A 19739-nucleotide genomic window follows, 5' to 3' on the forward strand; every position below is an offset into this window, starting at 1 on the left:
CCGACAAGGTCTTCCACCCGAAACAATATCGTAACCTTTACGTGCCGCAAAAAGGCATCAAATCGACCTCCAATCAACACGTACGCAAAACAAAGTCACTACACCCGTGTATTTTCAAGCTTCCGCCGGGGACTTTGACGTCATTCGCCGGTTTTCACTTACAAAACACTAAAAATACAATCACAGACGTCATTTGGGGTATCAATCTAGCGAGACGCAGGAGGCTGTGAAAACAAACACGAATGAGCAATGACAGGCGCCTACTTCGCGAGCGGTGACTCATCTTGATTTACGCCGATCACTCTGTATATATGACGGCTCGGAGGGTTAGAACAGCAAATAGGTGAGTCGATCTAAGACGCAGTGCCATAATTTGGCCAAAACTGGTGCGTGGGGGACGAAAACAAACCGATGTCAATTATTTCGTACTTACCGCGTAGAAAACAACACGTATTTTAGGGTCGGGTAAATACTGCAATTATTTTTAACGCCGCGTGTAAACACCTGTTTTTTTTATGGGGGTCCGGAAAATTTGGGCACGTTTGAACACAACAAGTTTTATAGTAGCGCACTGCTGCCAACGTGACTAACGCGGAGGGCGCGCCATCTATGTGTCAAAGCTTGAACGCGTGATTAAAGTTGATTTAAATACAGATTTAGACTAATTTAGAGGAGATTGCAGTTCAGATATGTACAATTGAGACAAAAGTAAGTATTTTTTGCATTTCCTGCTTATTTAGTCGATTGTTTCCCGGTAATTGACGCCTTGGAGTGGAAATGGAGCATGGGACAGTGGCGTCCCTAGAACTTTTTGGCTGAAAGAAGATATAAATGGGTGAAAAAGACATAAACAAGTACGCTAGAGAGAAAGAAAACAGAAACGTTAATTTTTGCCGTTTTCATGCAAAATCTGGTTTAATATCCATGGTCGAACCATTTGCCTTCCCATCTCCTCGGGTAGATACGCCTCTGGTTCCTACGTCTCACATTGGTGCAGTGTTGCCAGAAGTAGCGGAATTTTCCTGAGACCTGAAACTTGGAAAATAAGGGTTTTTTGTGCATTGTATTTATAAAGAATGTTATTTTGAATGGCGGCTGTAATTAACTTTGGTCGTTACGTTGCTGTTTACGTCGGGTTTTTAACCAATCAAATTGCGGTAATGTGCAGTGCCGCCAACCTGAAGGAAAATCCCCTGAAGTAGGGGGGGATTTTTCTGGTTGACAGCACTAATTCCACGAAAATAAAATTTTGATATTGATAATTTTTATTTGACTGAATAATTTTGCAATTAAGCTCTACCCCTCGGTTTACGACGAATAAAAAAAAACATCGGAATTGCGATAGGGTGGGTGGGTGGGGCTTATATATTAATTTTTTTCAAGGAAATATGGATATCAATATTTCCTTAAACAAATTATCCTTTTTAAACATGTTTTAAGTTACATGTTGTGAAAAGAAGGCTACACATATTAAAACAAAAAGGTGAAATGTCTGCCCGCCCACCCGCCCTATCTCTATTGTGATGAATGTTTTTATTCGCCGTGAACCAAGAGGGCGGAGCTTAACTGCAAAATATTCATTTCTGTACAAGAAATTAAAAACATGTTCTTGAGTACCGTATTATTCAAAGAATAACTTAACTACTATGTACATAAAAAAAAATATTTACCCCGCCCACCCACCCCATCTCAATTGTGATGTTTTTTTATTCTTAGAAACTTTAAACACGTTTATTAATGTAGTAAATTTTTGTAGGGAAGTATGGATTTTCCAATTACGCTCCGCCCCTTGGTCTGACAACGAATGAAAAATTTATCATGGATGGGTGGGGCTTCTCTTTTGGTTTTCTTTTTGAATTAATACATTAGTTTTCTTTGTATAACACGATTACTTAAGAACATATTTCACATGGTAATTTCTTGTAGAGAAATAAGGATTTTGCAATTAAGCTCCGCCCTTTTGACTCACAACGAATAAAAAAAATCATCAGAATTGAGATAGGGTGGGCGGGCGGGGCTACATTTTGCCTTTTTGTCTTGATATCCATAGCCATCTTTTCATAACAAGAAACTTAAAACATCTTTAAACTGGTTTTTGCAAGGAAATGTAGATTTTGCAATTATGGGGCGGAGCCTAATTGTAAAATCGATATTTCCTTATACAAATTTTCCATTTTAACCATGTTTTAACTTTTATCTGGTGAAAAGAAGTCTATACATATTAAAACAAACGGGCAAGGTCTAAGCCCGCCCACCCGCCCTATCTCAATTGTGATGAATTTTTTTATTCGTTGTGAACCAAGAGGGCGGAGCTTAACTGCAAAATACTCATTTCTTCACAAGAAATTAAAAACATGTTTTTGAGTATCGTGTTATTCAAAGAATACTATGTATATTAAGAAAAAAAGGCAAAATATGAACCCCACCCGCCCACCCCATCTCAATTGTGATGATTTTTTTATTCTTAGAAATTTTAAATACGTTTAAATAGATAAATTTTTGTAGGTAAATACAAATTTTGCAATTACGCTCCGCCCTTCGGTCTGACAACGAATGAAACATTCATCATGGATGGGTGGGGCTTCTCTTTTGGTTTTCTTTTTGAAATAATACATTAGTTTTCTTTGTATAACACGATTACTTCAGAACATATTTCATATGGTAATTTCTTGTAGAGAAATAAGGATTTTGCAATTAAGCTCCGCCCTTTTGACTCACAACGAATAAAAAAAATCATCACAATTGAGATAGGGTGGGTGGGTGGGGCTACATTTTACCTTTTTTTTTCTTGATATCCATAGCCATCTTTTCATAACAAGAAACTTAAAACATGGTTAAAATGGGGCGGAGCCTAATTGCGAAATCGATATTTCCTTATACAAATTTTCCATTCTAAACATGTTTTAAGTTTCATGTTGTGAAAAGAAGTGTACACATGTTAAAACAAAAAAGCGAAACGTCAGCCCGCCCACCCGCTCTATTTCAATTGTGATGAACTTTTGTATTCGCCGTGAACCAAGAAGGCGGAGCTTAACTGCAAAATACTCATTTCTTTACAAGAAATTAAAAACATGTTTTGGAATATCGTGTTAATCAAAGAATACTATGTATATTAAGAAAAAAAAGCAAAATATAAACCCCACCCACCCACCCCATCTCAATTCTGATGATTTTTTTACTTTTAGAAACTTTAAACATGTTTAAATGATAAATTTCTGCAGGTAAATACGGATTTTTCAATTACGCTCCGCCCCTCGGTCTGGCAACGAATGAAAAATTCATCACGAATGAGATGGGGACGGGGATGGGTGGGGCTTTTTTTTTTTAATAAATACATTTAGTTTTCTTTGTATAACCCTATTACTTAAGAAGAAATATGGATTTTGCAATTATGGGGCGGAGTCTAATTGCAAAATCTATATTTCCTTATACAAATTTTCCATTTTAAACATGTTTTAAGTGTCTTGTTGTGAAAAGATGTCTGCACATATTAAAACAAAAAGGTAAATTGTAAGCCCGCCCACCCGCCCGATCTCAATTGTGATGACCCTTTTCTATTCGCCGTGAACCAAGAAGGCGGAGCTTAACTGCAAAATACTTATTTCTTTACAAGAAATTAAAAACATCTTTTGAGTATCGTGTTATTCAAAGAATACTTTGTATATTAAGAAAAAAAGGCAAAATATAAACCCCGCCCACCCACCCCGTCTCAATTCTGATGATTTTTTTATTCTTAGAAACCTTAAACACGTTTAAATGATAATTTTTTGTAGGTAAATACGGATTTTGCAATTACGCTCCGCCCCTCGCTCTGGCAACGAATAAAAAATTCATCACGAATGAAATGGAGACGGGGATGGGTGGGGCTTCTCTTTTGTTTTTTTTTTTTTTTAATTAATACATTTAGTTTTCTTTGTATAACTCTATTACTAAAGAACACATTTCATATGGTAATTTCTCGTAGAGAAATAAGGATTTTACAATTAAGCTCCACCCCTCGGTTTATGACGAATAAAAAAATCATCTGAATTGAGATAGGGTGGGTGGGCGGGGCTTATATTTTGCCTTCTTTTTTTCTTAACATACATAGCCATCTTGTCACAACAAGAAACTTAAAATATGGTTAAAATAGAACATTTTTGCAACGAAATATAGATTTTGCAATTATGGGGCGGAGCCTCATTGCAAAATCTATATTTCCTTATACAAATTTTCCATTTTAAACATGTGTTAAGTTTCTTGTTGTGAAAAGATGACTACACATACTAAAACAAAAAGGCAAAATGTAAGCCCACCCACCCGCCCGATCTCAATTGTGATGACCCTTTTTTATTCGCCGTGAACCAAGAAGGCGGAGCTTAACAGCAAAATACTTATTTCTTTACAAGAAATTAAAAACATGTTTTGAGTATCGTGTTATTTAAAGAATACTTTGTATATTAAGAAAAAAAGGCAACATATAAACCCGGCCCACCCACCCCATCTCAATTCTGATGATTTTTTTTTAACTCTTGGAAACTTTAAACACGTTTAAATGATAAATTTCTGTAGGTAAATACGGATTTTGCAATTAAGCTCCGCCTCTCGGTCTCGCAACGAATGAAAAATTCATCACGAATGAGATGGAGACAAGGATGGGTGGGGCTTCTCTTTGGTTTTTTTTTTTTTAATTAATACATTTAGTTTTCTTTGTATAACCCTATTACTTAACAACAAATTTCATATGGTAATTTCTCGTACAAAAATAAGGATTTTACAATTAAGCTCCACCCCTCGGCTTACGATGAATAAAAAAAATCATCACAATTGCAATAGGGCGGGTGGGCGGGGCTTATATTTTGCGTTTTTTCTTAATTTACGTGGCCGTCTTTTCTGCACATGAAACTCAAGACATGGTTAAAATGGTAAATTCTTGTAGACAAATATGCATCTTGCAATTAAGCCCCGCCCCTCGATCTAACAACAAATGAAAAATTCATCACATTTGAGAATTGAAATCGGGCAGCTATGGGTGGGGCGTAATCCTTGTTTTTTTTTTCTGAATATACATAGTATACTTTGAACAACACGATACTCAAAAACATGTCTTTAATTTTTCGTATAGAAAGAAGGATTTTGCAGTTAAGCTCCGCCTCATTGGCTCACGACGAATAAAAAAAAATCATCACAATCGAGACCGGGTGGGTGGGCGGGGCTACATTTTGCCTTGTTTCCCTTAATATGTGTAGACTTATTTCGACAACAAGAAACTTAAAACATGTCTAAAATGGTAAAGTTTTGTAGAAATCAACTTGAGTTTATAAATGACAATTGGAATTTTACCATTTAACTCTGGCAACACTGCAGTGGTGTCGCAAGTGTCACATTGCTACCAATATAAAACTATGTATTAATATTAATAGTGGGGTTATGCACACGACAGGCTAGAATTCGACCGACAGGGCACCAATTTAAGAATCCTTGATTACTATTTCTTGCTTTAAACACGTAAAATGCATTTATAGCTTCTTAATCTTAAAAAAAGTGCGATTTACGACTAAGACAGCGCTGCCAACCTGACCAAACCACACAAACATAACCTCTACAAACCAAAATAAAATGTTTATAAATCAATTCACTCGAAAATTTAGCACGTCAGTGAGACATTTGAAAGCCGTCAAAGTAAAAAATGCGAAAGGTTCCAGTTCACACGAGTGGCTGTCAAGACAGCTCTCGGACCCCTATGTCGAAAAGGCAAAAATGATGAACTACAGGTAATTGTCCACAACACAAACCAAATCTACGTTAGTTGGTTTTTAAGGTGTCGCAGCGCATTCAAATTGCTCGAAATGGACGACCGGTTTCAGATTCTCAAGCCGGGACAGGTAGTTATAGATTGTGGGGCTGCCCCTGGTTCGTGGACTCAAGTGGCTGTTAAGAGGGTGAATTCTGACGCGTCAGACACACGGGAGCCCCAAGGGAGGGTCATCGCGATCGATAAACAGCAGATTTTTCCCATTGATGTGAGTGTGTTTTTGTTTAAATTAGAACTAATTTGTTGTTGAAGGGGGCTGTCATTTTGGGTAATGTGGATTTTACGACGTCGCAGACGCAGTCGAAGATTCTGGAGACTCTTGCGGGCCGCAAACCCCACGTTGTTTTGTCAGATATGGCCCCCAAAGCCACCGGAGTCACCCATTTGGATAACGAAAATATTATTCATTTGTGTTACGTGACGTTGCGATTCGCCGCACAAGTGTCAGAAGTTGGTGCTACTTTAGTTGTCAAACTGTGGCAGTGTGGCCAAGCTAAGCAACTAGAGACTGATTTTAGTAAGTTTTATAGTAAAGTAAAATATGTTAAACCCAACTCCAGCCGGACTGACTCCGCCGAAATCTTCCTCCTCGCCAGAAATTTCAAAGGTTTAATAAAACAATAAGTAAAAAATATCTCCTTCTTTATTTATAAATATGTACAATTCACATAAAGCGCTCTATCACAATGTATAAACACAGAAAAATGGCTACCCAGGCTGTGTTCAAAGTCATAGCGCGTGCTCTAGAACACTGTACATCTCTTATTGCTCGTTAACAATGCTGAACACAAAACCATCGACGTCCTGCTATCCTAAGAAAACGTGAACTTGATCGTCTTTGAACTCTAAATCTTTGAACAGCTGATGCGTTAGCGTGGTGAAGATCGTGGGGCCGCAAACCATGAAGTAGATGTCGCTCTTCACGTACGTGGTGTCTCTCAAGTGGTCGGCAATGGTTTCCTCGAGGAAGGACCGGCTGATGTGCCCCTTAAGCCCCGCCCAGGAGCCGTCCGGCTGCGACAGAATGTTGAAGATTTTGAACCGGGGGTCCTGCGTCTGCAGCTCGTCGAACTGCGAGCGGAAGAGGATGTCGTCGGGGGTTTTGTTGAAGAAGAGCAGGCGCAGGTGCTGGCTGTAACGAGAGGGTTAGTACGAGGGGGTGCGGATGATGAGGGGTACCATTTTCGTATTCGCCGCTCCAGGAGGAAGAGGATGACGGAGAACATGGGGGTGATGCCGGTTCCGGCTGCTAGAATTATGAAGGTTTCGCGTTTCTCGATGCTGTGGAGGTTGAAGCTGCCTAGGGGTTTGGAGATTATGATGGTGTCGCCGGTGAGGGAGTCGCCGAGGACGTTGCTGACGTTGCCGTCGGGGTAGCGTTTCACCATGAGGCAGACGGTGTCGGTGGTGTATGGCTGGTTGCGGAAAGTGGTGAAGAGGCTGTTGGGGACTGGGGTGTAGCTGCGCACGAGTTCTTGACCTGTGAAAAATAAAAAAAGGCGAATTGTTATTTTTTTATTAATATAAGATTAAAACTGTGAATACAAAGAGAAGATTAACCTAGTAGGGAGTTAAAATCGGCGAGTTTAGCACAGAATTTGTTAAGAAACCAGGTTTCCATAATATGCACAAGCTCTTCATCATTTTAAGGGTGAGCTGAAGCATATTCCAACATAGGGAAATACACATAAACTTCTACCTAGCCCTACCCAGACTGCTTTTTCGTTTTTTAAATTTTGTTGTCAAACCAAAACTACAGGGTGTACAATTGTGATGAGTATGAGATTATCTGGTTTTCACTATTTATGGATCAATCTTAAATTTTCAAAAACGTACATTAGTTGAAATTGTATTAAAAAATCCATTGCGCTTTAGAGAAATAAAATATCTTAATAAATAATTGAGTAAGCAGGGGCAGAATCTTTAAAATTTGTGGTCAAACAAACTTTAGCCATTTTTCTGGTCCACTCAAATCTATAATAGGTAACCGATAGAACCCGTACTTTTAAACCCCTCATAATCCGACAATAAAATTTTATGAGAATGTCCACCCTCTAAGGTTTTCTAAATTTAATCTGTAAGTCATAATGCTAAGTAAAAGGCAATTAAAGGCAGTCTTTTAACTTACATTATCTTATAGCCCCCTTCTAAGTATTTAGGAACATCCTTTTTATTAAAGATTAAAAAATTTGCGTCCGCAGGTAATTATCGGTGATTATCGAGAAAGTTTCACATTAAAAAACTACATTTGGGGCCCCTGAGAAGGTTTTACATTTTTAAAAAAGACAGTTGGGACCCCCGAGAAGGTTTCACGTTCTTTAAAAAGACATTTGGCACACCCGAGAAGGTTTCATATTTATAAAAAAGACAGTTGGGAGTGGGGCCTCCGAGAAGGTTTCACATTAAAAAAACGACATTTAAGGTCCCCGACAAGGTTTTACATAAAAAAACTGTTGGGACTCCGAGGTTTCACATAAAAAAAAAAATTGGTCTAAAGAGTTTAGACAGTACTTCCCTCGCTGTCGGAAACTTGAGGACTGCATGCCTATTGTGTTTTTTTTCTCATTACATTTTTGTAGTGGGAATTTAAAAAAAAATTGCGATGACGTCATCAACATTTTTGCAAGGACACGTATATCAGATGGGATAGATGTAGTGTAATACTAAGAATAAAATTATTATATTCTCAAATTTTCGGGAAAATGAATTGGGTCGTTTTGAATATTGATTTGTAATAATCAATAAAATAACGAAACAATACGTATCAGAGGCAACTGAAAATCGTGTATGTATAAACATTCTTAATTTAAGATGACAGGCGTAACAGCATACGTGAGAGTCAAACAGAGAAACTGTAAACAAAACGACCATCGGTTTTATTGCTTCGACTTCCGCTTATTATATAAAACATTGGGTTTTATTTTAATTCTTGACGGTGAAATTCACAATTGGTTGATTATAAACATGTCTATTTCACATTCGCGGAACCAAGTGAGCGCATAAAACAAATGCAGGTCTGTAATTTTAAAGTCGATGTAAATAAGCGTGCTACCCTTATGTTTCAACCGAGTTTTTCTTTTAACAAATTTTGTGTCTACCAAATTGGGTTGGTTGGGGTGTAATACTAATAATAAGTGTTGCCTTTAATTTAATCAATAAAATAAATTGACTTCATTAATTTTTTTGAACCACCTCTTAAGAAAATCTAAAAAATATGAATGGAATGATAAATCACAAGTACAAACTCATCATATTTTTTGCATTTTAGATAGGATTTATTCAGCAAAATTTAAGGGTGACGTCATCAATTTTTTTAGGAGGGATGAACAAATACATTTTGAACAAAAGTTTACCATGCTTATAATAACTTTAAAATATTCCCAAGATTTCAAAGCATTCGGTTTTGTAATTCCTGATTAAATCGATAAAATAAATTCACGCCTTCATTAATTTTTTTGAGTCACCCTGCATATGCAAATCCAAAAATATGAATGGAATGATAAATCACAAGTACAGACTCATCATATTTTGTACATTTTAGATAGGATTTATTCGGCAAACTTTTGAGCTGACGTCATCAGTTTTTTGTAGAAGATAACCAAATATATTTTGACTAAAAATTTATTATGCTCTTTATAACCTTAAAACATCTGCAAGATTTCAAAGCATTCGGTTTTGTAGTTCCTGATTAAATCAATAAAATAAATTTACGCATTCATTAATTTTTTTGAGTCACCCTGTATATGCAAATCGAAAAAATTTGAATGGAATGATAAATCACAAGAAGAGACTCACCATATTTTGTACATTTTAGATAGGATTTATTCAGCAAAATTTTGTGGTGACGTCATAAATTTTTTAGGGGGGACGACCAAATACGTTTTGATCAAAAATTTACCATGCTTATGATAATTTTAAAATATCTTCAAGATTTCTAAGCATTCGGTTTTGTAGTTCCTGAGTAAATCAGTAAAATAAATTTACGCTTTCATTTATTTTCTTGAATCACCCTGTATATGCAAATCCAAAAAATATGAATGGAATGATAGATCACAAGTACAGACTGATCATATTTTGTACATTTTAGATATGATTTATTCAGCAAATTTTCGAGCTGACGTCATCAAGTTTTTGGAGGGGATAAGCAAATATATTTTGACTAAACATTTATTATGCTCTTTATAACCTTAAAACATGTGCAAGATGTCAGAGCATTCCGTTTTGTAGTTCCTGATTAAATCAATAAAATATATTTACGCATTCATTAATTTTTTTGAGTCACTCTGTATATGCAAATCCAAAAAATAAGAATGGAGTGATAGATCACAAGTACAGACTCATCATATTTTGTACATTTTAGATATGATTTATTCCACAAACTTTTGAGCTGACGTCATCAAGTTTTTGGAGGGGATAAGCAAATATTTTTTGACTAAAGATTTATGATGCTCTTTATAGCCTTAAAACATCTGCAACATTTCAAAGCATTCTGGTTAGCAGATTAAAAATTAAATTTCAAAATGTTGTTTTATAATTTTGATTTTTTTTTCCAAAAATCTGGACGTTTCGGGTGAAAAGTCGATTCAGAGTTGTAAACTACATGTGTAGGACTATGTTATTTTATACAATTGAAAATCCATTTACTATGTACAATTTTGAAGTCACGTCATCGCATTAGTGGTGGGGATGATTAGACAAATTTTGGTTAGCGTTTTACCATCTACATGATATTCTTAATATAAGTGCAAAATTTCACAACAATCGGTCGAATACTTTCGGAGATTATCTGTCTAATAAAAATCCGGGACAACAGACGGACAGACGGACGGACAGACGGACAGACAGACGGAAATGGGAGACCTATTTCTTCGTCTTCTAGGGGTCATGAAAGATCGAGAAAACGTAAAAGTAGAGAGTCGGCCGACGGACTCGATTACAATACTTCCTTTGCTTACGCTCGGGAAGTAAAAATAGATATTTGACGCCCCCGAGAAGATTTCACATTTCTATATGTTTTCTATTTAAGAAATATACAGGGTGTTCTTAAAAAGAACGTACAACAAAATGGACAGTTCTTCGCGAAGTCTTAGAAGGATAACTAGGTAAAATTTATTTATTTTAGTAAAGCCTATAGAAACGTTGGTATAGAAACGAAAGATGATCTTTTTATCAGAGGCGTACAATGAATTTGAACATAAATTTTCATAATTTTTATCTCTTTTTTATTTTACCTGAACTTTTTTTAACTTTTAGCATCCATACTTTGAGACCAATTGGTGATTTTATTTTGGACGTATCTGTATATATATATATAGAATATAGAAGACTATTTATAAATGTCGAACTACAAACCATCAGAACAAACAAAAATTCACATGTTTCCATTTTAAACAATGATCGAAGACGTCATAGTTCTGTGATGAGTGAAATAGAAATCTGAATTTTTGTAAAGATTTTGTGTATTCTGCTTTATCAACACCCTATATATTTACTTTATTTTTGGTCTTGTCGAATTCTTATTTAAACACGATTACTTCCCGAGTGTAAGCTAAGAAAGTATTGCAACCAGGTTCATCAAGCGAGTGGCTACTTTTATGTATTCTTGACGTTTCAAGACCCCGTCTGACTGTCGTCTGCCGTCGGCCCACGTCTGTGTCGATTTTTATTAGACGGATAATCTTCTAAACTACCGGATCGATTGTTGTCAAATTTATAAAATATCATACTCTTGCATGTGATTTATTAATCCATCTTGCTTTATGACCCTAGACTTGCAGATTGTTGAAAAAAATACAATTGTTTGATTTAATGAACCGTTTATCTCCCCCCCCCCCCCCTCCCAAAGTTGATCATGTCATCTTAAAATTTTGCGTAATAAATCTAAAATGTGCACAAGATTAATTATAGAAATTAGAGAAAATCTAACATTCTCACCGAATTTGTGTAGTTTCCAAATATTACGAAAGTTCCAAATATTCTAACCCATTCAAAGCTTTTAAGGCTTTCAAGGATGCCTAAAACTCGCAGGACTACAAGGATTTCAGGAATTTCAAAAAATTTAAAGATGTTACAGAAACTGTAAATTTAAAAAATCTAAAGGTATTTCAGGGATTTGAAAAATTTGACAGATTTCGGTTATTTAAAAATTGGAAAGGTGCTACAAATTCTAAAGATCCCAAAATTCTAAAACTGTAGAGATACTGAAGTGTTTAGAAATTATAGCAATCTGAAAGTTCTAAAGATTATAGAAATTCCAGTGATTCTTAAGATTCTATAATTTTTAAATATTCCAAAATTTCCGATGATTTTGAAAGATTCAAAAAGTTTAAGAGCTTTCAAAGATCGTAAAGATTCGAGACTTTCTAAAGAATTTAAAAATTCCATACAACAGAAATTTCTAATTGTAAATACTAAAGAAATTGTAAAAATTCTAAACTTTATACAACTTCTATAGTAATTCTAAATACCCTAGAGACACTAAGATTCTAAAGATTTTAAACCCTCTGAACAGTCTAAAAATTTTAAAAGTTCTGAAGAGTAAGGAGTCAAAAATTAAGAGTATTTTTAAAACTCTGTTTTAAATGTTTCAAAAATTCTAAAGATTCTAGAAAAATTCCAAAAGTCTAGGAATTCTAAAACTTGTAAAAATCACGTGTACTGTGAAAATGCCAAATATTTCAAAGATTCCAAAAACTATACATAAAAAAGCAAAAATTCTGAAAATCGTAAAGATTTTCCACACTAGAGGTCTGGAACACGCTATAAAAGTCGTTGCAGTTGGCATCGAACTTTTATTTGTAGCGAGAGTGGAATGAAATTAGGCGCAAAAGAATCGGCTCTTTAATTTTTGGTAAAATATGTAACATGTTGCCCCACAACAATTCCATCTAGCGCCGCAGCGGAAAGGATGTTTAGTATTGGCACGGATGTTTTTAAGACAGAACGTCATGTCTTAGCTGACGAAAATTTTGATTGTCAGTTATTATTGAATTTAAATTATGAATACGTGAAGTATTTATTTGTTTTATTTTATTTACTGATGTTAATGTGTAACAAATGCGTTAGTAAAATAAATCACTTATTGCCTTTTTCATTCTAACACGCTTTTTCTTGACCCTTTGGACCCATACAACAAATATCTAACATTTTGTCTTCATCAAATTCTTCAAAATGCAAAAAGTAATTGTTCTAATCACTAAACTATCAACACAATGCGTAGTCGACTCAACCTTCCCCTAGAGCCAACGGGCCTTCTTAAGTAGACAAATATTATCTCCCTTGTGTAACTCAAGCTTTTTAATACGTAACATATTTCTCGTTCCACCAGTTATTTTTTATCCCTCCACTTTCCCTACAGTTCATCTTAAATTCTTTCTTATCTTATTTTATCCCCTTTTTCCTTCATCTTTTCCACACTTTTACTCCCCATCCATGTTTCTATTAAACCTTATGATAAGGGTCATCAAGATCCTTCAAAATTGTTTCAAAAGCAAGAACTTCAAAAATTCTTTAAAATTTAAAAAATACACAATAAGAACTCTCCAGATTCCATCAAACTCTTTCAAAAACAAATCACAGGGAGCCCCCGAGATTCTTTAAATTTTCCTCAAAAATAAAACATCAGGAGCCCCTGAGATTCTTTAAAATCCTTTCAAAAATAAAACAACAGGGGTCCTCAAGATTGTTTTCAAACACTTTTGAAAAATGAAGCACCGGGAGCCCCTGAGATACTTTAAAATTCTTTCAAAAGCAGGAACCTCAAGATTTTAAAAATTCGTTAAAAAAATAAATAATAGGAGCCGCCAAGCACTGGCGGCGTAGCGTTGTTTTGCACCCAGGGGGACTTTTGTCGTATTTTAAAGGGTTGTAGAAGAAAAGTGCAGAATTTAAGTTGATTACTACAAACATTTACCATTTTAGACATGTTTTAAGTTTCTTGTTGTCGAAATAAGTCTACACATACTAAGAAAAAAAGGCAAAATGTAGCCCCGCCCACCCACCCTGTCCCAATTGTGATGATTTTTTTTTATTCGTCGTGAGCCAAGAAGGCGGAGCTTAATCGCAAAATCCTTATTTCTCCACGAAAAATTAAAAACATGTTTTTGAGTATCGTGTTGTTCAAAGAATACTATGTGTATATTAAGAAAAGAGAAAAAAGGCCAAAGATTAGGCCCCACCCATACCCGCCCTAATTTCAATTCTCAATTGTGATGAATTTTTCATTCGTTGTCAGATCGAGGGGTGGGTTTTAATTGCAAGATTATTTGTAGGCAAGAATTAGCCATTTTAAACATGTTTGAGGTTTCTTGTTATAAAAAGACGACTACGGGTATTTAGAAAAAACGGCAAAATATAAACCCCGCCCACCCACCCCATCTCAATTGTGATGATTTTTTTTTCATCGTCGAAAGCCAAAGGGGCGGAATTTAATTCCAAAATCGTTATTATTTCTCTACAAGAAATTACCATGTACCATCTGGGACACGGAAAACTGGGCAGAGGTGTCACACAATTGTCAAAATTTGGCATATTTCTCATTTTGACACTGACAAAGTCGAAATTTTATTAAATTTGTTTCAATCATATTAACATGCAGCAACTGCTTGAGATTTGTTAAAAATTGATACAAATATTTCAAATTTGATTTCCAATTGATATATTTCAAAGTTAATTTGACAGTTTTTTCGAAAATTTCAATCATCTTGACGCTAAAGGTGCATTTACATTGACATTTTTTGAAATGACAAGAACAAACTGCCCAGAATTCCATGTCCCTCATAGTAGGACATGTTTTTGAGTATCATATTATTCAAAGAATAATATGTACATATATTAAGAAAAAATTAAAGCCAAAGATTTAGCCCCACCCATACCTGCCCTGATCTAAATAGTAATGAAGTTTTCATTCGTTGGCCTAGGGGCGGAGCCTAATTGTAAAATCCATATTTCCTTACAAAAATTTACAATTTTAAACGTGTTTAAAGATTCTAAGAATAAAAAAAGTCATCACAATTGAGATGGGGTGGGTGGGCGGGGTTTATATTTTGCCTTTTATTCTTAATATATGTAGTATTTTTTAAACAACACGATATTCAAATATGTTTTCAATTTTTTGTAAAGAAATAAGTATTTTGCTGTTACGCTCCGCCCTGTTAGTGCACGGCCAATAAAAAAATCATCACAATTGAGATAGGGCGGGTGGGCGGGCTTAGATTTTGCCTTTTTGTTTTAATTTGTGTAGACTTCTTAGCACAACATGAAACTTACAACATGTTTAAAATGGAAAATTTGTCTAAGAAAATATTGAATTAGCAATTAGACTCCGCCCCATAATTGCAAAATACAGATTTCTTTGCAAACCATTTTAACCATGGTTTAACCTTCTTGTTATGAAAAGATGGCTATGTATTTTATAAAAAAAAAAGGCAAAATATAGGCCCGCCCACCCACCCCGTCTCAATTATGATGATTTTTTTAATCGTCGAAAGCCAAAGGAGCAAAATGTAATTGCAAAATCGTTATTATTTCTTGTAGAGAAATACCTGCTTTGATCTAAATAGTAATAAAGTCTTCATTCGCTGGCAGGCCTAGGGGCGGAGCCTAATTGCAAAATTCGTATTTCCTTACAAAAATTTACCATTTTAAACGTGTCTTAAGTTTCTAAGAATAAAAAAAACCATCAGAATTGAGATGGTGTGGGTGGGCGGGGTTTATATTTTGTCCCTTTTTTCTTTATATACATAGTATTCTTTGAACAATATGATACTCAAAAACATGTTTTTAATTTCTTGAAAAGAAATAGATATTTTGCAGTTAAACTTCGTCCCGTTGATTCACCACGAATAAAAAAAATCATCACAATTGAGATAGGGCGGGTGGGCGGGCTTAGATTTTGCCTTTTTGTTTTAATTTGTGTAGACTTCTTATCACAACATGAAACTTAAAACATGTTTAAAATGGAAAATTTGTATGAGGAAATATCGATTTTGCAATTAGGCTCCGCCCCACAATTGCAAAATCCACATTTCCTTGCAAAAACCATTTTAACCATATTTTAAGTTTCTTGTTATGAAAAGATGGCAATGTATATTAAGATAAAAAACGCAAAATATAAGCCCCGCCCACCCACCCTATCTCAATTCTGATGTTTTTTTTATTCATCGTAAAACGAGGGGCGGAGCTTAATTGTAGAATCCTTATTTTCCTACGAGAAATTGCCAATTTGAAATATGTTCTTAAGTAATCGCGTTATACAAAGAAAACTAAAAGAGAAGCCCCGCCCATCCGTCTCGATCTCAACCGTGACGAATTTTTCATTCGTTGTCAGATCGAGGGGCGGAGCTTAACTGCAAAATCCTTATTTCTTTACGAGAAATTAAAAACATGTTTTTGAGTATCGTGTTGTTCAAAGAATACTATGTATATTCAGAAAAAAAATAAAACCAAAGACTACGCCCCACCCATACCCGCCCCGTTTCCAATTCTCAATTGTGGTGAATTTTTTATTCGTTCTCAGATCAAGGGGCGGGACTTAAATGCAAGATCCACATGTGTTCAAGAATTTACTATTTTAACCATGTCTTGAGTTTCTTCTTCTGAAAAGACGACTACGTATATTAAGAAAAAAACAAAATATAAGCCCCGCCCACCCATCGCATCTCAATTGTGATGATTTTTTTTAATCGTCGAGAGCCAAAGGAGCGAAATTTTATTGCAAATTCGTTATTATTGCTCTACAAGAAATTACCACGTAAGACATGTTTTTGACTATCGTGTTATTCAAAGAATACTATGTACATATATTAAGAAAAAACTCAAGCCAAAGAGAAGAATCTAAAAGCTCTGGAAATTCTGGAAATGCTAAAACTTCTGTAGATTATAAAGATTCGAGGAATTCTAGAAATTCTATGGATTCATGTTTTAAGAGTTCTAGAAATTTTGAAGATTCTGACGATTCTAGAAGTTCTAGACATTCTAGAGAAAATTATGGACAAGCAAAAGTTTCTGAATTCTAAAGATTCTAGAAGTTCTAAGGATTCAAGAGATTCTAAGGAATCAAGAAATTCTAAAAATTGCAAAAATTCGAGAGAATAAAAAAGATTCTAAAAATTCTTGGAATTTTCGAGATTTTGAAGATATTAAAAATTTTAGAGTCCAAGAAATTTAAAGTTATAGAGTATACCGATTCCTGAAATTCTAGATATTGTAGTAGTTTTAGAGCTTCTAGTATAGAGGTTCTGGAAGATTCTAGAAATTCTTAAAATTTTCTAGATTCTGAAGATGTCAAAGATTCTAAAGAGTTCAAGAAATCCAAAGTAATAGAGTTTAATGGTCCTAAAGATTCCAAGAAATCCAACTCAAGCGGTTCCAGTAATTCTAGGGACTAGAGATTCTAAAGCTTCGAAAAATTTTAGAAATCCAAAAAATTCTAGAAATTTTAAAGTTTCTACAACTTCTAGAGATTTTAGAGAGTCTAGAGATTATGAAGAATCTGGTGATTCTGTAGATGTTAGTTAAATATTCTGGAGATTCTAAACATTTCAAGCAATTCAAGGGTTTAGAGTTTAGACGTTTCAGCAATTATAGAGATTAGAGACTCTAAAGATTCGATAAATTCCGACAATTCTAGAAATTCTAAAGATTCTAGAGATTCTACAGATCACAAAAATTCAAGTAATCCACGGCGGCTCCAGCAATTCTAGAGATTCTAAAGATTCTAGACCCTCTAGAGGTTTTGAAGAATCTATAAGCTCTGGAAATTCTGGAAATGCTAAAACTTCTGCAGATTATAAAGATTCGAGAAATTCCAAAAATTCCAGAGATTCTAGAAATTCTAAGGATTCATGTTTTAATAGTTCTAGAAATTTTGAAGATTCTGAAGATTCTAGAGGTTCTACACATTCTGGAGAAAATTATGGAGAGGAAAAGTTTCTGAATTCTAAAGATTCTAGAACTTCAAAGGATTCAAGAGATTCTAAGGAATCAAGAAATTCAAAAAATTGCAAAAATTCGAGAGACTAAAGATTCTAGAAATTCTTGGAATTTTCGAGATTCTGAAGATGTTAAAAATTCTAAAGAGTCCAAGAAATCTAAAGTTTTAGAGTACACCGGTTCCAGAAATTCTAGATATTGTAATAGTTTTAGAGCTTCTAAAAGTTCTGGGAGATTCTAGAGATGCTGAAGATTCTGAAAATTCTAGTGGTTCTAAAGACTCTAAGAAATCTAACTCAAGCGGTTTTAGTAAATCTAGGGATTAGAGCTTTGAAAAATTTTAGAAATCCGAAAAATTCTAGAAATTTTAAAATTACAAGTTCTAGAGATTTTAGAGATTCTAGAGATTATGAAGATTCTGGTGATTCTTTAGATGTTACTTAAAGATCCTAGAAATTCCAAAAATTTTACGGATTCTAAAGATCCTAAAGATTTTAAGAAATCCAAAGTTTTAGAGCCTAGATGTTCCATCATTTCTAGAAATTGGAGATTCTAAAGTTTCGAGAAATTCTAGAAAATCCAAAAATTCCAGAGATTTTAAAGATTCTAGAGATTCTAGAGGTTTTAGAGATTTTGGGAATTCCGAAAATTAAAGCCAAAGATTAAGCCCCACCCATACCTGTTTTGATCTAAAAAATAGTAATGAAGTCTTCATTCGCTGGCAGGCCTAGGGGCGGAGCCTAATTGCAAAATCCGTATTTCCTTAAAAAAAATTTACCATTTTAAACGTGTTTTAAGTTTCTAAGAATAAAAATTCATTGCAATTGAGATGGGGTGGGTGGGCGGGGTTTATATTTTGTCCCTTTTTTCTTAATATACATAGTATTCTTTGAACAACACGATACACAAAAACATGTTTTTAATTTCTTGTAAAGAATTAGGTATTTTGCAGTTAAGCTTCGTCCCCTTGATTCACCGCGAAAAAAAAATCATCACAATTGAGATAGGGCGGGTGGGCGGGCTTATACTTTGCCTTTTTGTTTTAATATGTGTAGACGTCTTTTCATAACATGAAACTTAAAACATGTTTAAAATGGAAAATTTGTAAACGGAAATATCGATTTTGCAATTAGGCTCCGCCCCATAATTGCAAAAACCATTTTAACCATGTTTTAAGTTTCTAGTTATGAAAAGATGGCTATGTATATAAAGATAAAAAAGGCACGATATAAGCCCCGCCCACCCACCCTATCTCAATTCTGATGATTTCTTTTATTCATCGCAAAACGAGGGGGGGGGCTTAATTGTACAATCTTTATTTTCCTACGAGAAATTGCCAATTTGAAATATGTTTATAAGTAATCGTTTTATACAAAGAAAACTAAAAGAGAAACCCCACCCATCCGTCTCGATCTCAACCGTGACGAATCGGGTGGCGGAGCTTAACTGCAAAATCCTTATTTCTTTACGAGAAATTATAAACATGTTTTTGAGTATCGTGTTGTTCAAAGAATACTATGTATATTAAGAAAATATAAAGCCAAAGACTACGCCCCACCCATACTCGGCCCGTTTCCAATTCTCAATTGTGGTAAATTTTTTATTCGTTCTCAGATCAAGGGGCGGGGCTTAAATGCTATACCACATTTGTGTACAAGAATTTACTATTTTAACCCTGTCTTGAGTTTTTGTTCTGAAAAGACGATCACGTATATTAAGAAAAAAACAAAATATATATTTAAACCGAGGGGTGGAGCTTAATTGTAAAATGGATATTTCCCTATACAAATTTACCATTTTAGACATGTTTTAAGGTTCTTGTTGTCGAAATAAGTCCACACGTACTAAAAAAAAAAGACAAGATGTAGATGAAAGTTAAGTTATATCAACGACAACTAAACCCTCGTTTAGTAACATTATTCTCAAATACTCGAATAAGAACTTCCGGTGAAAAACTTTCAAACGTGTACGATTCAAAATAGTGTTTTTCAAAGTCGTTTTTAAAGCTGTTTTT

The 19739-nt window shown here is 34.7% G+C and overlaps 2 protein-coding genes across 3 annotated transcripts in view; one reads left to right on the forward strand and one right to left on the reverse strand.

Annotated features, from left to right (window-relative positions):
• The first annotated feature begins 5356 nt into the window (after nucleotides 1-5356).
• LOC135132452 (rRNA methyltransferase 2, mitochondrial-like) lies at nucleotides 5357-6428 on the forward strand. Its single transcript, XM_064060550.1, has 3 exons — nucleotides 5357-5753; nucleotides 5801-6002; nucleotides 6047-6428. The coding sequence occupies exons 1-3, from the start codon at nucleotides 5599-5601 to the stop codon at nucleotides 6416-6418; spliced, it is 729 nt and encodes a 242-aa protein (XP_063916620.1). The 5' UTR covers nucleotides 5357-5598; the 3' UTR covers nucleotides 6419-6428.
• LOC135132449 (cytochrome b5 reductase 4) overlaps nucleotides 6420-19739 on the reverse strand; it is a 160441-nt gene continuing 147121 nt past the window's right edge. For both annotated transcript variants that reach the window (XM_064060545.1, XM_064060546.1), the window contains 2 exons: nucleotides 6974-7274; nucleotides 6420-6926 (listed from right to left, as the gene is read on the reverse strand). In XM_064060545.1, coding sequence (XP_063916615.1) covers nucleotides 6602-6926; nucleotides 6974-7274 — 626 coding nt within the window. In that variant the 3' untranslated portion in view covers nucleotides 6420-6601. The remainder of the gene's footprint in view (nucleotides 6927-6973; nucleotides 7275-19739) is intronic.

Source organism: Zophobas morio, unplaced genomic scaffold (assembly GCF_036711695.1).
Source record: "Zophobas morio isolate AGI-343-1 ecotype UQ-CSIRO unplaced genomic scaffold, CSIRO_AGI_Zmor_V1 ptg000021l, whole genome shotgun sequence".
Classification (NCBI taxonomy): domain Eukaryota; kingdom Metazoa; phylum Arthropoda; class Insecta; order Coleoptera; family Tenebrionidae; genus Zophobas; species Zophobas morio.

Coding starts and splice junctions, on each gene's coding strand:
- LOC135132452 (XM_064060550.1), top strand. CDS start 5,599: ATGTTTATAAATCAATTCACTCGAAAATTTAGCACGTCAGTGAGACAT. Junction 5,754..5,800: donor GCAAAAATGATGAACTACAG/GTAATTGTCCAC, acceptor TTGGTTTTTAAG/GTGTCGCAGCGCATTCAAAT. Junction 6,003..6,046: donor AGCAGATTTTTCCCATTGAT/GTGAGTGTGTTT, acceptor TTGTTGTTGAAG/GGGGCTGTCATTTTGGGTAA.